Source organism: Cryptotermes secundus, unplaced genomic scaffold (genome assembly GCF_002891405.2).
Source record: "Cryptotermes secundus unplaced genomic scaffold, Csec_1.0 scaffold401, whole genome shotgun sequence".
Taxonomy (NCBI): domain Eukaryota; kingdom Metazoa; phylum Arthropoda; class Insecta; order Blattodea; family Kalotermitidae; genus Cryptotermes; species Cryptotermes secundus.
This window is the reverse complement of record NW_019731223.1, coordinates 1,639,413-1,658,154: the sequence shown is the minus strand read 5'-3', so window position 1 is coordinate 1,658,154 and position 18,742 is coordinate 1,639,413. Positions and strand designations below refer to the sequence as shown.

At 35.1% G+C, this 18,742-nt stretch overlaps 1 protein-coding gene across 2 annotated transcripts in view; it reads left to right on the top strand.

The window, feature by feature from the left end:
* Positions 1-14,778, top strand: part of LOC111866537 (growth/differentiation factor 8) — a 39,792-nt gene extending 25,014 nt beyond the window's left edge. The window contains exons 2-5 of one of the 2 annotated variants that reach the window (XM_023855576.2): positions 5,467-5,700; positions 8,034-8,212; positions 8,871-9,074; positions 12,203-14,778. In XM_023855576.2, coding sequence (XP_023711344.1) covers positions 5,467-5,700; positions 8,034-8,212; positions 8,871-9,074; positions 12,203-12,367 — 782 coding nt within the window. In that variant the 3' untranslated portion in view covers positions 12,368-14,778. The remainder of the gene's footprint in view (positions 1-5,466; positions 5,701-8,033; positions 8,213-8,870; positions 9,075-12,202) is intronic. The other variant, XM_033752301.1, reaches the window with a different exon arrangement.
* Positions 14,779-18,742: the final 3,964 nt, after the last annotated feature.

The following is an 18,742-nucleotide window of genomic DNA, read 5'->3' as shown; positions in this document are numbered from 1 at the left end:
TTAGGCCTATGTAATGTCTGATTTTCTTTAGCAAAGCATCCGTGGCCAGTGATGCGGAAATGGGGTTACTATACTGTTTACAGCAGAAAGATTTTGCCGCATGTCACGTGGGATAATTGATGCATTTATGCAGTTCCATACTTATACATATATCATAAAAAGTTAAATAGTTCCGTCTAGTATGACTGGTGAAGACTTTTTTTTTATTTCAATTATTTATACCCTTACATGTTTCGTTCTTCAAAGACCAACATCAGAGGGACACCTTTACATCAATACGGTTGGAAGTTACTATTACATTATACCTATATTCTGAACGTTAAAATGTATACATATAATATTAATATTTTAACGTTCAGAACATGTATTGTAATAGTAACTTCCAACTGTATTGATGTAAAGGTGTCCCTCTGATGATGGCCTCTGAAGACCGAAACATGTAAGGGCATAAATAATTGAAATAAAAAATCTTCATCAGTCACACTAGACGGAACTGTTTAACTTCTCATGATATTGTTAGTGTGACAGACCAGAATGAAACACATCAAATTATAAATTAATTTTCTTAATTTACTTAATTAATGAGGAATTAGAATAAGAATTGGCACTGTTCCTCTAAGAACAACTTTGGATGTACAAAACAAGAATCCCAAGTTTAAACAGAAGAACAAGTGGCAAGGAATTGAGGAAATGTCTTTAGTAATTAGTCAGTCTTCTCTAAACATTTAGCACCCTCAATCTAGAATTGGGTGATTTCACTGGTTAATTGATCCTCGGTACTTTTCAAACGTAATGCGATGAAACTGAAAGATGGTCATACTTGAAATTTGAAGTTGTCACGACGGTGACTATGAAGAGTAGTCATGTGTAATCTGATGGGTTTTGCTGCCGTTTCGAAGGACCGGACGCCTCGCTTGACAGGGTAGAAGAGTAAGCCGAGAGAGCATCAACATTTCTCCGAAACGTCGGAAAAATTCCAGCAGACTACACAACGTTACATCCAAGAGGGCAGTACTCTCGTATGTTCAGACAATTTGAAAGGAAGCTGTTATAACATATTTCAAATTATTATTTTGCATTCGCCTGGAGAGAGTGACGAAAACCACGAAAACCTTCAGTGAGAATCGAGTCGTTTCGGTTATGTTCCAAAAACTAAGAGTTACCGTTACACCTTCGTCCTCGGTGATTCCAGTAGTGGTATTGACTTTAAATTTGTCGACAATCCTATTTAGATTATACGATCTTTGTATCCCGGGCATCGATGCATATCTCTCATTGCCACCAAATGATGTGAAAATTGAGATCCACGTTCCAGTTGCTTTATACCCTGGATCCGCAGGATAGCAAGTTGGGCATGATACCCCAGCCGAAAATCGAACTGCGCTCGTTGAGTCCACAGCCAGAGACTTAATCGCTTCCAGGCAAAGCACGATAAAACCATGAGTCACCAACTCATGAATTCACAAAGCACATTGGAAAAGATCCTCAGACTAAGTATACACTGTGCTAGTTCGTTATGTGTGCGTGGTCTTGCAGAAGTGTAGAAGGTGACTGGAGAGAGCGGTTCTTTTCTCGGCAGGAGAGTTACGATTTCTCTCTACGTTTAATTTCCGAATGTTGTGTGAAGCTCCCACTTTGACCTATCTATGAACAACTCTCACTTCCAGCCTGCCGCGCCCTCCATCCGTCACTGTCAGTATGCAGAGGCACGTGGTCTTGTGCGAGTTGCACGTGGTTATACGCCAATAACATGTGATTCTTGCATGCCGGGATAGCCGACCCCCGATCGTATTCACAACACTGTTGCCAATTTAGAAAATCTGTATTACAAGCCTCATGCAATTTAATGGAATATATATTTTATAGTTTTTTTTTACCGTTAATCAAATATTTATGAGCAAATTACTCTTTAACAACGCTTAGTGCTCTAAAGGAACATAAAAACAGGATCTGAACGTATTAAAATATCCAACATGTTGGTATTTACTTTTACAGCTCATCAGGTATTCTCCAGCAAATTACCATAAGGAAATATTGCAGGTAAAATGGCACATGGCGTTTATGTGCTTTATTTGATGACACTGTCAGTACCTCAGACTATGTCAGCATTGACTGGCATGATGATTGATGAGTAAAGAATGGAAAAGATTTGGAAGGAAGTAGTTTTTGCCTAATCAAGGTATTGCCCCGACACTTGCCTCAAGGGACTGAAAGAGACTATGAAAGATCTCAGCTGAGATTTGAACCGAACACCTCCTGCATACAAATTTAGAGAGTAATCACTATAACAGTCTAATCGGTGGGGACATGTCCAAGGATAGTGATTTTTCTGAATAAAAAATTGAAATGTGATAAAAAAATATAAATATTTTTCTAAAATAAACAATGAGGCATTTAAAAGCTGCCCATGGAACAAAGAAGAAAACTTTTTTCAGTGCTGCAAGAAACGTATGACAGTTGCTAAGTGCATATGGCAGGTGCAGTTGTATGAAGCCAGGAATTGGGCAACTGTTCATAAAATCTGATGTGTTGTAATCATGAATCATCCATTTAGGTTATTTCTTTTCCATGTGCTGTGTAAGAGTGATCAGCACTGAAGACCAATAACACGCCATAGTGGTAGTGTTTCGTGTCATGGGTAGCATGTGGAGCATCACATGACAATCAGAAAACAATGTTTAGGAGTTGATGAAATGAGGGTCCTTTGTCTGGTCTACATGGACTTTGTTTAGCCCAGTTGGCCCCTGTTGCTTACTCTTCAGACAATACAGATGAACCCAAGTTTCTTTTTCCCCTTCCTTCTTTTTAGCTCTTTGCTCTATTCTTGCAGGCTCTCCTCTCCAGGCAGACTTTAATGTGCAAGTACACTGACATGTCATGGGCTGCTCTAACCCACAGTTCTGAATACTATTATGAAGCTCATTTTCATTATATTTTTGCTAATATTTCCACACTTATTGACATTGTCAAGATATTTTAGTGTGACAGAAAGACTGCAAAATATTTCTTCCATAAATCACACCATGCTCCCAGGGAGTTAACTTTAACTTCTGCTCTTGGAGGCATCTCTCTTTCAAGCTCAGAGATTTTCATGGCAGTGAAGATTTGATCTTCTGGACTATAACTCTGGGTAGTCTGGTATCAGAGAAACCTGCTGTTGCCATCTACAGAGCACTGGTAATGACTTGCCTGACTGCATGGTGTCATAACCCTGAAGACCACACTGCAGATGTCGCTTTTGAATTCAATCTTGTTACAAAGTTGACATTTACATGTATAATGGCATGCATGTAATTAATTTCTGAGGATAAATTGTTGTAATTGCCTTCATTCATTTGACTCAGATCCTGTATTTTTCTTATAAGAGTTCAATGCAACTAATTATAACTATTTCACATTATTATTATTATTAGTATTATGAAACTCTCATGAATTTTTATGATGATTCTTGACCAGTTCAGGTAATTTTGTTGCTGTTGTTTTATATCCAGATTCTAACAGGTTTTAGGAATATGTTTAATAATAATGGAATATGAACTAATACAAACTTAGGAAAGTAGAATATGCAGCCTACCTTAAGGTACTCTCCACGTTTTATGTCAAAACTTACTGGGCGCAGACAGCCAAAACAGAATACAAGCTATTAATATGATTGTCTTGTGATACAGTATTAACCATACCATGGATTATAACAGTACCCTATACAATATAAAATTACTCCCCAAGTATTTTCCTTGGAAGTACTGATGAAAAATGAGAAAGACAACCTAAATCAGGAAGCATTCCTGAATGGCCATTCCTATAAAACAACTTTTTCTTCACCCATCCTGTATCAAGTAGCACTAGCTCAACAGTAATATGTACTCGTATAACACCCTAAATATTTGTGCCATGTCTTATGAACTGAGGCAGTAATTATCAAAGTGATTATGAGTTGCGGTATTTAGGGAAATGAAGAAAATCTAAATTTACTTCTTGCAACAACTGAAGGAAATCATAGAATACATTTCATATAGAATAATTTGTTTGAAATGAAATTAAAAACATTTTTACAATACAGTAAGGACCCTGTGTATAAAAATCCCTTCTTTATAACAAAGTTAAAAGATGTTGTCATGTAATTTTGATTATAAAGTGGCTTCACTGTGATATCATCATCAAGACACATGTTAAGCCAGACAATAAGTTATGATCAATATAAGTTTGAACTTTTGTATAATTTGAAATGAAAGTCTTTCCTTACCCCAGTTCTCCTACTATTAGATTAGATTAGATTAGTTTAGATTGAAGGGGTGGGCATTAAATGGCCATTGCAGGGTGATTATGCACAATCTATTTTGCACCCCATAACGTTTAAAATCACCATCTACTCTTTCCAGCAGCCTCCGTAGTCTAGAGGTAATGTTCCCGCCTCATGACTCGTAGTACGTGGGTTGAAATACCTGGTGGAGGTCATCGAATTTTTAAGGGCGGAAAAATTCAGGGAACAAGTCCTCCAGGAGGGACTTTAAGCCGTGGGTCCCGTGTCGTAGCTTTATGGCACGTAAAACAACCTCATATCTCCAAAGGAGGTCACTGAGCCAAATTAACAGATGTTTCCCACCCAACAGCAGTCTCTAATACCTCTGGTAGATGGGGGAAGCATCATAGATACCTCTCAGCTAGTAGAGCCGGTCTCGCTGGCTGGGCGGGACTGATGATAAGCACCAATACAAGTAGGATATAGAGACTGGTAGAAATCATAGAGGGAAGCACAATGGACCAATACAGGTGTCAGTGCATGGAGAAACCCACCCTCTCCAATAACTAACTAACTAACTACTCTTTCCAGGCTTTGAATGAAGCACTTTGTTTACTGGGGCATTCTGATAGTCAACTGACTTCATTTGATGAAGTCCCTTGTGATAAGATCTTGTTTCGGCTGAAACATGACAGTCATAAAGGACTATACCCACAGATGTCTCACACACAACTGACATATTCTGAGGAAATTTCATATTTATATGATTGCAGTAGTAGTAGTAATAGTGGTGGGTAGCAGCGGGTAGCAGCAGCAGTAGCAGCAGCAGTAGTATTAGTAGTAGTAGTAGTAGTAGTAGTAATGTACCTCCTTGAGGCTCCAGATAAGTTCTTCCACCACCAGGCTCCACATCAGAGGTGACAGAACACCTCCCTGCAGACTGTTTTGCAGTATAGTCTTATGATTTATCTTTATGTCATCTTTATATGACTCCCAGCTGGTTCTATTGGAATCCATGAAAGTAACTTTCATTAGTTCTGTTACCCATTTGAAAGCATATGTATCTATGATTTTACAAAGAAAAATATCAGATATGCCAAAGTGCTCATGCTATGCTCAATATCTGCTGTGTGCACATGCACATGGCATTTACATCTTATGTGCATGTATGGGAAAATGATGATCCACACAGCAATGAAATTTTGATGATGACAATAACATTTCAGATGGAGTGAGATGTATTCCAGCATCATTCAATCCAGCTGCCTGTTTCACCTTTAAGCTGCCAGCAGAACTGCAAGCAGATGACGTTACAACAGTGGAATTTTGGTTGTATAAAGAAAGAGATCAGAGAGACAGCCATAACCAGACTTTTGTTGTATCTGAAGTTGCTCATTGGGATTTGAACCAGAGCATTCAGAAAAGCAAATACTTGGTCATCCATGAAACAAATGTTAAAGGTATATATGGTATTGTAACGTGTGTAGCTACTGACTGGAGATGTCGTACTATTGTTAATTGGTTTTATTAACAACCTACAAGTTGTAACTACAATTAATTACAACCCTCTTGCGGGTTTACACAATTTACAAACCCTACACACTAATCTCTTCACTCTATCTTCAGTAGTCTTCACTTACTTACAGTATAACACGGGAGCTATACAAGTGTCACTGAATTACACATTCCCAATACCTTTTCAGTTATCACAAACTGTCACTGATTATCATGCATAAAATCTTCTAATCACATGTTCAGTTCTTCCTCCCGTGGCTGCTCAACTGACTGACTGACTTCTGTTCTGCCGAATACTGGCAAATAGTCACACTCGCTCCTTAGTTATTTGAGTTTCTCTTATAAACCCTGAATCAGACAGGCAGAAAACGGAGCTTGCTTCAGTATTGCATGACATCATGTTTACAGAGGCATTGCTTGGGAACGCTGCCAAGAGTGTTTACTGCTGCGTAGCAACCAGCACAGTTCGGCTCGGCTTGGCTCAGCACAGCACAGTACAGAGAAACACCGCTTTCCTCATTGTTGCAAAACCTCATTCCATTATTGCATTACTTGGCAACCAACCGTTTATTAAGAGTCTGTCTTTGTGGTAACTAGTTCCACATCCCATTGCCAAATATCGGTTTGACATGTCACAGTATAAAGTCAGTAATTACTTGGTACGGATTTGGTCTTCTGGGTTGTGATACCACTTAGTTTTGTGGAACCACCCTCCAGACCGTACAGCATCACACGCCAGAAGACCAAAAGCTAAATCTTCACCACCTTTAAAAAACTCAATTTCAACTCTATGAGCTTTTTGACTAATGTATTTCAACAGCTATAGAACATTTCTTACTGTATCAATTTAAAATATTTTGTGCTATAGTGCATTTTGCTTATTGCTTATTTTAGGGCAATGAATAAAAATCACATTTATTGTATAACATTTTATTATTATAATCGTTTTAATATTAATGTCTTTAGAAGTTCAGTGTGCCCTATGGGAGGTTTACAAAGGCAGGAACTACTGTCTCTCATAAACAGCTGATATGAAACTGTCATGTGTGTTATGAAATGATATGAAGCACTACAAATGGAAAATTTGTGCACAGAAGAGAACTCCAGGTGTGCTGAAAATGGAGATTTAATGAATTTTATGCTTTGAACGGGAACTTATTTATTTGCATAATTCCTATGTTCTCACTGATTCTATTTTCATTCTCAAAAATTAAATGATAATAGTGCCATTGTCATATGCATTCTCTTTGTAGAAGAAACACAAGAGAAATATCAATTTGAAATAGACCTGTCAGCTCTACATATTGGATACAGTTAATGTTGCTTCCTACTCATCTGAATTTATGCACTTATTCAGATATTTCTACAGACTGTGCTAAGTGTTTATGCTTATGTAGTATTGGAAGCACAGCTGTCAGCTATTTTCTGCCATAATATGGTTATATAAATTCTACAGAGTTTCATACAAAAAAAAGATAAAGCTACCCCTGTATCAGACCAAGCAGGCCTATAAGGTTGAGAGACGTCAAGGCTCCCACGTTTTCTAAGACAAATGGCTCACAGATGGTGATGATGTTGTCAGCCTTATGCGCTGGCCGCCCTTTACCTCCAGGAATATTCCTGGTACTCATTTCTGTTAGAGGTTGAGTCGACCCCAGGGCTATAGTGCGGCTGGAAGGATTAAGTCAATTGAGAAATCCACTGACCTCATCAGGAATTGAACCCGCAACCTTCCGGCTTGTAGCACAGTGCCCTTATAGAGTTTCATAACAATTTAATTTTCGTAACCATTAAACTGTAATGTACGAGTACTAACTGTGTATTCAAGCAAAATTTAACAGACATATTCTTGACATCTCACCCACATGAGGGACATGTGGCACAATAATCAGTCATTTGGTTCCAAACTAGAGATCTTAATTGTACAGTATTGACAAAGGTGAAGGTCAAACCTGTAAATAGAAAAATCCACACAAAGAACTGACCAGGGATCAGACTTGGAACTGTCTGAATAAGAGATCAGTGTCTTAGCCCAAAACCACCAGGTTTCTTTGGATTATCTCTTCTGCTGCTTGCCTCCAATTTTACACAATTTAGGTCTGAGAAGGCATATCAATTACTGCTCAGTTGTAAAAGTTATTATGGTGGGTTTTAGAATACCTCACTGAGCTAAGGGCACACTTCATGCACATCTATTTACACTGTTTACATTTTATTTTAATTTTTCAGTCAGTTAAAAGCTAAACAGACTATATTAATTTTATTTTCTGTTTAACAGCCGGCTGGGTGAAAATTGATTTATATTGGACAGTAAAAAACTGGTTGGAATACCAAGAACTGACACATGCAATCCATATAGCATGTAAAACATGTGCAATGGAGATTACAAAGTCGCCTGTATCTTTAGAGTCTGAACATAAACCTTTCATCATCATCAGCACAAAAACTATGGAACAGGTAAAACAGAATTTAAAAGTTTTGTGATCTGTGTACATTTTTCATCCAGGTGCTGCTTAATGCAGTATCCTCAACTTTAGATTAGGCACCTACAATGATAAGAAATTATACAGTGATATTACACACACAATTATTCAACTGTTTTATCAGAATATCTGAATGTATGTAATTTTGAAATCTAAACAGTGATAAGCTACATAGATGTACCACTATGCTTAGGTTGGGGAAAGAATTAACACAGTTAACCAGCTCCCCCCCTTCCAAGCTTCCTACACTACACACGTCCTCTCTGACAACAGACCAAATTCACCTCTCTGCCTTTAGAGAAGTAAAGTGCTTACTTCATTATTATTCATTGTTTTGATCATCACTGTCACTGATTTTAATAAAATACAATAAATAATACAGGTGAAACCAAATGACATGATTTGTCATTGGAAGCTTTTAACAAACCAGGTTAGAATACAAATGGCAATTGATGAGAGTGGGGGAAGACATGTAGAGGGAAGGAAGCTACTAGGCAGATATGTGGGAGGGAATCTGTATTCATCTACTGGTTATAGTGTCAATAACGAATACAAACAAGCACAATATATAGCTAACAATAATATTAGAGGATCAAATAAATGGCAAATACTGCATACTCTTTCTTATACAGAATCATCGACGAAAGCGCAATATAAACTGTCACCCAGGTCTGTCTGAATGCTGTAGGGAGAACCTGTATATATCTTTTGCTGATATTGGATGGGATGAATGGATTTTGCAGCCATCTGGTTATCATGCCTACTTCTGCCATGGTTCATGTAATACTGCTGCTTCAATCACACAAAGTGGAGCCCACCACAGCTCATTAATTCAAGTCAGTAGAATTGTGCATAATATCTATGTATATAAATAATCCATATTATTTGTTTAAAAATTAGATAATAAGATAGTATACTGTTATATTTTAGCGTCCTGTTGCACTGATTCATGTCCATGATTTATTCCAACCATCTTACAGTGCATACACTTATTCACCTTACTCTTCTCTCTTGCACTACATGTTTCAGCACAAAAGTGCCATCTTCAGGTGCTTTTCGATGTATGTCAAACTACTTCATTGCATGCCCTGTTGTCTTTATACTAAAATATATATTCGTCATATATATTGATAAATTTTAAATATTAAAAATATTAAAACTGTTCAGGATTTGTCATCCTTATGTCGTATCTCAATACGCGAGTCACACCTATCTTCTTCTATCGGAGTATTCTTCCTACTTTCGTGTGTGTATTGTGCTTTGTGTTGTGTCTTGCTCCTGTGACTGCATGTGTTATACTGCTGGGCCTGCTGGGTATGTGTGTGTGTGTGCTGTTTTCGTTTTGAATCAAAACCAGGCATTAATTTGCCCTCTTATCCCATAATGCTCTAATTTTTCTAGCAAAATATCATGGTTAATAACATCATAAGCCTTTGTTAAATCAAAGAAAATACCAGCTGGTAGTAATTTATTATCCAAAGCTTCTTGTATCTTCCTGAAAAATGACTGACATGCTGATATTGTTGATTTATCTTTTTGGAATCCAAATTGTTTTTCAGTTAATATTTTAAATTTAGCTGTAAAGAACACCAGCCTATTGTATACTATTTTTTTCCAAGAACTTTGAGAATACTGATAGCACTGATATAGGTCTATAGTTACTCGCTTCATGTTTCTTTCCTCTTTTGTAAACTGGCTTGATCTTTGCAATTTTCAATAAATCAGGGAAAACCCCTTGATTTATTGATTCATTAAATTTAAAACTGAGTGGTTTTATTATACTTGTGATGCATATTTTTCTAAGAAAAACTGAGATTCCATCAGCTCCCGCTGGGGCTTTGCCCTTTAATTTATATGCTTCTATGACAATTTCTTCTTCCAAGATTGGCCAAAAATACACTGAATTTGGGTTTCCTGTTACAACTTTTTTTAATGATATTTCTTTGGTCTTACTCTTGTTTTTATCCACGAGTTCTTCAACTTTGTCTATAAAATATGAGTTCAGTGTGTCAGCCACCTCCTGGGGGTGGGATATTTTCCTATTTTATCCTTGTAACTGAATCTCCTGGTCATCCTTTCCTACTTTGCCAATTCTTTTATTTATTATCTGTCATATTATTTTATTGGGTTAGATGCCCTTTCTATTCATTTACCATTTTGTCTCTTTTTTGCTTCTAAAATAACCCTTTTATATATCCTTTGATAACTACTGATATAGCTTACTATTTCAAATGGCAAAGCTATCCTCCATTTTAAATAATTTAAAAACCTCATTTTCCAGCAAGATATTTTTATTCCTTTTGATATCCATTTCTTATTCTTAGTATTTCTCTTTATTACTGGTTTCACGGGAAATACTTGATTAAAATAGTCTAAGAATTTTTTTATAAATTGCTTCTATGTCTCATTTACACACCTTTCCACATATATTTCCCCCCATGATTCACTAGTCAACAAAGTTATAAATTTAGCAATATTGTCCTTAGTATACTTTCTTTTTAAAGTTTCTTTTTTCTCTCATTATTACCTTTGTCTATTAATACCCATAAAATCTGGGCCAAATGATCTGAATATCCCATATTTATAATCTCAATGTAATTCTTGTTAAACTGTCTATCTAACACCAATNTTCACGGGAAATACTTGATTAAAATAGTCTAAGAATTTTTTTATAAATTGCTTCTATGTCTCATTTACACACCTTTCCACATATATTTCCCCCCATGATTCACTAGTCAACAAAGTTATAAATTTAGCAATATTGTCCTTAGTATACTTTCTTTTTAAAGTTTCTTTTTTCTCTCATTATTACCTTTGTCTATTAATACCCATAAAATCTGGGCCAAATGATCTGAATATCCCATATTTATAATCTCAATGTAATTCTTGTTAAACTGTCTATCTAACACCAATATATCTAACAGTGATTCCAAGCTACTAGTAACTCTTGTTGGACTGGAGACTATATTTATTAAATCATAAGATATTAACAAATTTTTCAATGACTGGACCTGCTCATTTTCCTGGAGCAGGTTTATATTCCAGTCTCCACAGATTATTATTATTATTATTATTTTTTTTTTGTGTATTCTCTCAATGAGAGATTTGAGTTTCTTCAAAAATATTTTCACATCACTTTGAGGTAATCTGTAAATACATATCAATACCCATTTAAATTTTTCAATTTCCACACCTGATATCTCAAAGTTTTTTCACTACTCAGTTCATTTAAAAACGTGACTTCCCTTGCTTTCAATTCTTTGTTTATAAATATACATGATCCACCACTCTTACTTTGCTTTCTACAGAATTTATTAACCAGTATAAACTTATCTGTTTCTACCAAGGTTAGTGAGAATTCATCCAACAAATGTTCTGTAAAGCACAGTATATTTACATCCTGCAAGCTAGAATTTAAAAGTACTGTCAATTCCATGCACTTATTCCATAGACTCTGAACATTATGGTGTAAGATTGTAAACATATTATCTTTTATATTCCCTCTCGCTTCCCATTTACTTAAACTGTTACTTATATTCTCCCTTGTTATTTCCATAAAAAAGGCAGTAGTATTTTATGCATAAGTGCAATGATGTCAGATCAGATCTGTAAGAATGTTGAAATTTTAGATTAAGGTAATGAAAGAATGATGAGGGTAAATTTATACATGGATATTAACAATAATACTATATTATCATCTTCTAGCTTTAAGTATTTTCTAGAGATTTGAACATAATCGTATACTTTATTTGCCACATATAGGACTGTGTTACTTGAATAAGACACTGTAAACAAAACTGGCAAAGAAATGTTACAAACTATATATACACAAAATTCTTTTCCTACTAAAGAATTCCTAAAAAGTGTTGCCTCTAACATCTAACAATCTAATACAGAGCATTCACACCCAGAATATGTTTGTCAGTATAATTCATAGTTTTAACCTACAAATTTCTTTTTGTAGAGGCTGCTATATCTGCATAGTTCAAGTGCCAGACACTTAGACCTGGTACCATGCTGTGCACCTACAAAGCTCTCATCACTTCAAATGTTGTATGTGGACAACAATCAAACCATTACCCATGTGACATTACCAAACATGGTGGTGGAAGCATGTGGTTGCATGTAGGTGGCAATTAATGCTTTCATTAAACTGGCCATTTCCAGAACAGTATTTTGCTTGTACCTGCTAAAATAGCAATGTGTATGCTTTAATTTCCTATGCTTCAAATTAAAGCATTCTACTTCTGGTAAAAATAATTCCAGTCTGTTGTTCTACCAACAGATGTTGGTTGTTTCTTGTTTTATTAATGACACTGTATCAGCTGAATAGGCTATATAGTACATATAGTATATACCAATAAGTACATTTTGTTAATTACATAAATTCCCTCAAACAAATTTGTTTGTGTCAGTATGACTGATTTAATAATTGACTCATTTGTTAAAAGGTCATCATATTACCAAATGGACTAAATAAACCTGTCACTGGAAAGTGTCTTAGTTGCTGCCCATAACCAAAAATAAATTTGTTATTGTTTGTTATTTTTTAAATACTTATTAAATTAATAAAATATTGGAAAAAGTAAATAGTACTCAACAGTGCAAGAAATGTTACAAAAGTAGGTCATCTGCAATGCAAGCAAGGCCTTCATGAAGCATATTTTATTCTGTAATAGATAAATATTTATATACCCACTATATATTTTTTTTAATTTTACTGTCTTAAGGCTTTGAATTTGTTAACTTACAAGTATTTGCTATTATTAAAAAATTGGAAACCATATTTAGTCTTATTTGCCTTAGATAATGAAATACATAGTACCAGCATGCAATGAACCATTTTAATTAAGACAGTACAAATACTTTTAATTAATATGAACTTTAGAAATTTTCAAATATTTTTATTTATATAGAAGACATTGGTATTATTATTGCTGAGATAAATTTGTTCTGCATACAATTTGTGACATAAAAGTACAAAAACAAGTGTACTTTAATCTGTTTCATTCTGGTCCGTCACACTAACAAATTACAAAGACGAAACAACTCCGTCCAGTGTGACTAATGGAGTTTTTACTCCCTGAAAACTCAACGCCCTCACATGTATTGTATTGTATTTTATTTTCATCCGTTTTGCCACATAGTAACATTTGGACACGTCATTCAGTAATATAAGTTAACAAAATAAATCTACATAGTTACAAGCATACTACGAACTATATTGATTGATTAATTGATTGATTTATCCAGGAGTACAACTTAACAAACCAACCTACAAAGTTACAAGGATACTGACAACATTTTACAATCCTAAGCAATATGTAGATACTACATTTGAAAAAGAAAAAAGAAAAAACAAATACACAAATCATTGTATACAACTTATGATTTGCTATGACATCCAAATATGAGTACTTTCACCATCCATCTTTTTATTTAAAACTAACGAATTCATTTATCGTGTAAAAGGAATGTTTCAATAAAAAGGGTTTTAAGTCTCTTTTAAAAACTGAAAATCCCACGGAGTTTTTTATTTTGTCAGGCAACTTACTATGCAATTCTATCCCCATATTTACCACACTCTTTTTAAATAATGTAGTTCTACAGAACTGAACATGAAAATCCTTGTTTATTCTTGTATTATAACTATGAATATTTATATTCTGGATCAAATCTGCTTTGTGCTTTTTTATGTAACACAACACCTCTAAGATATACAACGAAGTAACCGTAAGGATGCCATAATCTTTAAAAATTTGCCTGCATGAGTCTCGTTTACCAAGTCCACTAATTATTCGCAGCACCCTCTTCTGCATTCTAAATACCTTTATACTATCACCTTCACACCCCCAAAATATTATGCCATATCTCAATAATGATTGAAACTTTGCAAAATAAATGCTTCTTAACATATTTGGACTCAAAACTCCTCTTAGTGATTTAATTATGTAGGATGTTTTACTAAGTTTTGAACATAATGACTGGATGTGGGTACTCCATTTAAGGTTTTCTGTAATATCTATACCTAAAAATCTCAGTTCTGATGAATAAGCAATTTCCAAGTTGTTATAAAATACCCGTGGTCTAACTACAAACCTACTTTTACTAAGATGGAATGACACAGCAACTGTTTTTTTAATATTTATTAAGAGGTTATTTACCTGAAACCATGTTTCAAGCTGTTTCATGATCTTATTTATTTTCTGTTGCGCTATGCCTTCCTCTTTATCAATAACAAGTACATTAATATCGTCTGCAAACAATACCGTTTCTCCACTTTGTACATTTAGCGGGAGATCATTTATATACAGAAGAAACAGTAGTGGTCCCAGAATTGACCCCTGTGGTACCCCATGTATTGTTTCCCTTAAAGGTGATATATATTTATTTTGGGTATTTTTATTCAGGTAATTTGTTTCAACAAATTGTACTCGGTGGGATAAGTAAGATTTAAACCATATGTTCCCTCTGATGATGGTCTATGAGGACCGAAACATGTAAGGGCGTTGAGTTTTCAAGTAGTAAAAACTCCATTAGTCACACTGGATGGAGTTGTTTTGTCTTTGTAAAATGTACTTTACTGTTGTTAAATTTGGAAATGTTTCACTTATCTATACCACTACCACTATTATCACCATTACCACCACCAAAACTAGCAGTAGTGGTAGTGGTAGTAGTAGCAGCAGCAACAGTAGTAGTAGTAGTAGTAGTAGTAGTTGTTGTTGTTGTTGTTGTTGTAGTAGTAGTAGTAGTAGTAGTAGTAAGTGAAATTACATTAAGAACTAATTTCATGTGCTTATTTATGAATTTGTGTTTTTACTAATTTATTTCATACTTTTGAGGCACTTCATCCACTTTTCCTAGTTGAAGGCCAGAGATGGTGTTACTTGTTAATTGAAGGCCAGAGATTGTGTTATTTATTAATATTACAATGCTTCTGTAATTTTATTTTATTCAAAAAGATTATTCCAACATATGGAATATTTCCTTTCATACACAAACAGCTAAATAAGCTATATTTGTCTACAATTCATAGTTTTTACTTTTTAACATCATATTATTTGGGTTCATTATTTTACTGAGTTTAAGATGATAAAATTATATATGATAACAACAAATAGTATCTAATTAAGTAACATTAAGTGTATAAATTTCAAAGAATATGGTTTTAAGTGCATATATATGCCTTGCTAATCTGAGTTCTTCCATGCACCATTACCATGACTTAGAAGTCAAGTCACTTTGTGGGATTTGTACTTTGATTATTTTGGAAGTCATGTTAATAATTATCATCTTCATTAAAGCATGTAAATTCTTATGTACATACTGCTAGTGATGAAAGTAAGTCATAATGTAAGGTTTTTGGAACATACCAGTAAATAGAGATGGTGAAATTTATGCATGAATTGTTCCTGTGCCCTGCCCCCACATTTCTCGTGAATAAAATATATTTCGTTTACTTCTCCTTTGGTTTACTACATTTACTTTAATTTGCATAAGCTTCAGAGCCTGAATACTTAAGATATGAAAACTTTACTGGCTAAAAGGACCAGAAATATATTGTATAACTGTACAGAATTTAAGAGGAAAAGTTGATATTAGAATTACATGGCAACTTGCCTATGTTTTGAAATGAGTACCAGGAATATTCTTGGAATATTTTTGGGTGTATAGGGTGGCCGGCACGTAGGGCTGACAATCTTGCTGCCATCTATGAGCCGATTGTCTAGAAAATGTAGGAACCTCAACATCTCACAACCCTATGGGCCTCCACGGCCTGTTATAGGAACACCTTTACTTTTTACTTTTTTTACTTGCCTGTTTTAAGATCATAAGACAGTATTGATGAAAAACAGACTTCTTTCATCATTGACTACTATTATAGTTCAGTCTGACCAACAAATGAAACCATTTCATCTGCATGCTGAAATGGCCCAAAGTTTTTTCAATCTCATATAGCTTTAGCAGTAATTTATTTACAGTATGTATTTATTTGTGTATTTATTTATTTATGTTGGAACACATGCACACAAATTGTAAGGGACACTTACAGTAAGATAAATGAAAAATAATTGTATAATTGGGGTTGGTATTAGGAAAGAATGTGTTCTGTATTTTTCATATACAAGAGTATGATCATACAGATTATGAACAGAATAATCATGTACTTTCTTGTTGTTAAACATTGTCTTTTGGTTTTATTTTCATTAAAGCAATACAATTATGGAATTACTTTGTGTTATACATTCTGACCACTTAGTAAACATAATTATGCACATATGTTCTTTATAAAATTCTTGTATGTATGTTTAATTGTACTTCCATAAGGTTTACAGAACTAAAAATTTAACAGCATATCAAAACGGTTCAAACCTGACAGTTGACGGTTGAATAAAGTGAGATATTGTAACATACAGGTTATTCAATCAAATTTGAACTCCAGTATACAAAACATTTAGAACTGCAAGGAATCTGATTATTTATTGTCATAATATATTCCAAACACTCAAGCTGAAGTACAATCACATCTATTCATGAATTTATGAACAGCAGCCACACATGTTTTCTAAACAGATTATAGGTATTCTGTTGTGATCTGTGATTGTTTTAATAATAACATGTTTAAACAAATTTCTACCTTAGACAGTAGGCCTGCCTCAGATGCAATAACACAAGTGATTTGAAAATTCATGCATTCTTCTGTGTTGCTCCAGGAAGCATCTAACCAGTCACACAACTGATGCTTGCATACTCAAACATGTAACATGCATGAGGGAGGTGAGAAACAAATTAAAATTTCATTTGGAATACCTGAAGTCAAGAGACCAATTCAGGAGAGTAGACACAGATGGGAAGATAAATTCTTTACAAGGAAATTGGAATTTGAGGACATGTTCTGGATTCATCTAACTTCAGACAGAATTCAATGGCTGGCTCTTGTGAACAGGCAATTAAAATTCTTGTTGCATAAAAGGCAAGGAATTTCTTGAAAGCTGAAAGATATCTCAAGACCTTGCTCCATGGAGCATATGCAAGTGCATGCACACTCACAAATTTCATTCAGTGATTACTGTTTACATAATAAATAATTTTATTCTGTGTTTGGTTGTGTTAATATTTACTGATATACACTACAATGTATGTGGTCTCATATGTTGTCAGTGTGGCTGTGCATTAAAAAGAAAGGTATGAAAGCTGAACTAGAAGAGAAACCTTGTAGTTTTCAGAACTACTACTCTTGTCCTGTAAACAAGCCTCACACCTTGTTAAAATATTCAACAGGAGAGAATGAAAGCCATTCCCAATGCACTCAGGTTCACAGCTTTATGTCCTTCAGTCAGCCCTTCTCATGCTTCATTTCTTCCATAGAGTCATGTATGTTAACTTAGAAATTTGTTTTGCACTATACAAAAATAAAACTATCAAAATAAACATCCTTGGCAGACTCATGAATCTCACATGCCTATCTGCAGTGTCATACTATTCTCCCTCATCTTGTTTGGTAGTTGCAAGAATACATGACAAGACAAACATCTGTCCCTTTTTAAAACTAGCCTAAGTATTCTATAACATCATTCTCCTTCACAGCAGCATAAAATTCTTTAGGCTGCTGTTGGAACCAGGCATGTTCACACGGCATGGCCTACCTCATAATGCATGACAGGTCGCATGCTTCCATTGAATGGCCTTACAAAGTTTCCTGAGGATGTTACAGTAGGAGGCGGCATTTACGGTTTGTCCTTGAGGCTGGAATGCGGTGAGCAGTATGCCTTTGTGATCCCAGAAGACTGTGAGCATCACTTTCCTGGAGGATGGTGTCACCTTAAACTTTCTGTTGACAGGCAATGCAGAATGTTTCCACTGCATTGACGCACGCTTTGTCTCAGGCTGGTAATGGTGAACCCAAGACTCATCACCTGTGACCATTAAGGCTAGCATATTGTGTCCTTCATCATGGTAGAGACTGAGTTGCTGTAATGCCAGACCCATTCTTTGCATTTTGTGTTGTGGGGTCAGCATGCACTCCACCCATCATGCACAGACTTTGTGAAATCTAACCTGTCATGAATTATGAGGTAGGCCATGCCATGTGAACACGCCTGGTTCTGACAGCAGCCCAAAGAATTTTATGCTGCTGGTTTTCAGGGGCTTGTGAAACAATGGGACAAGTGCCTCAATGTACAGGGAGATTATGTTGTGAAATAAAATAATTTTTCAAATCAGTACTCTTATTTGTTTAAGTTCTATATCCATTTGTAACTAACTTATTGACTTACCCTCGTATGTTCGGGTTTAGCACTGTAAGTATTATTAATTTCACCATTTAGATTGACCACTGGTGCTTATTCTTCCCCATTCTATGTTACTCTCATTTTACAACACAACACTGAAAGTAATTTGTAAAAGCACCCCATCAATTATATGAAGAGCAGCAGTAATCAAATGGACTTTACATTATATCAACTATTGTTCAAAGAATCCCCAACACCAAAGGCTGCAC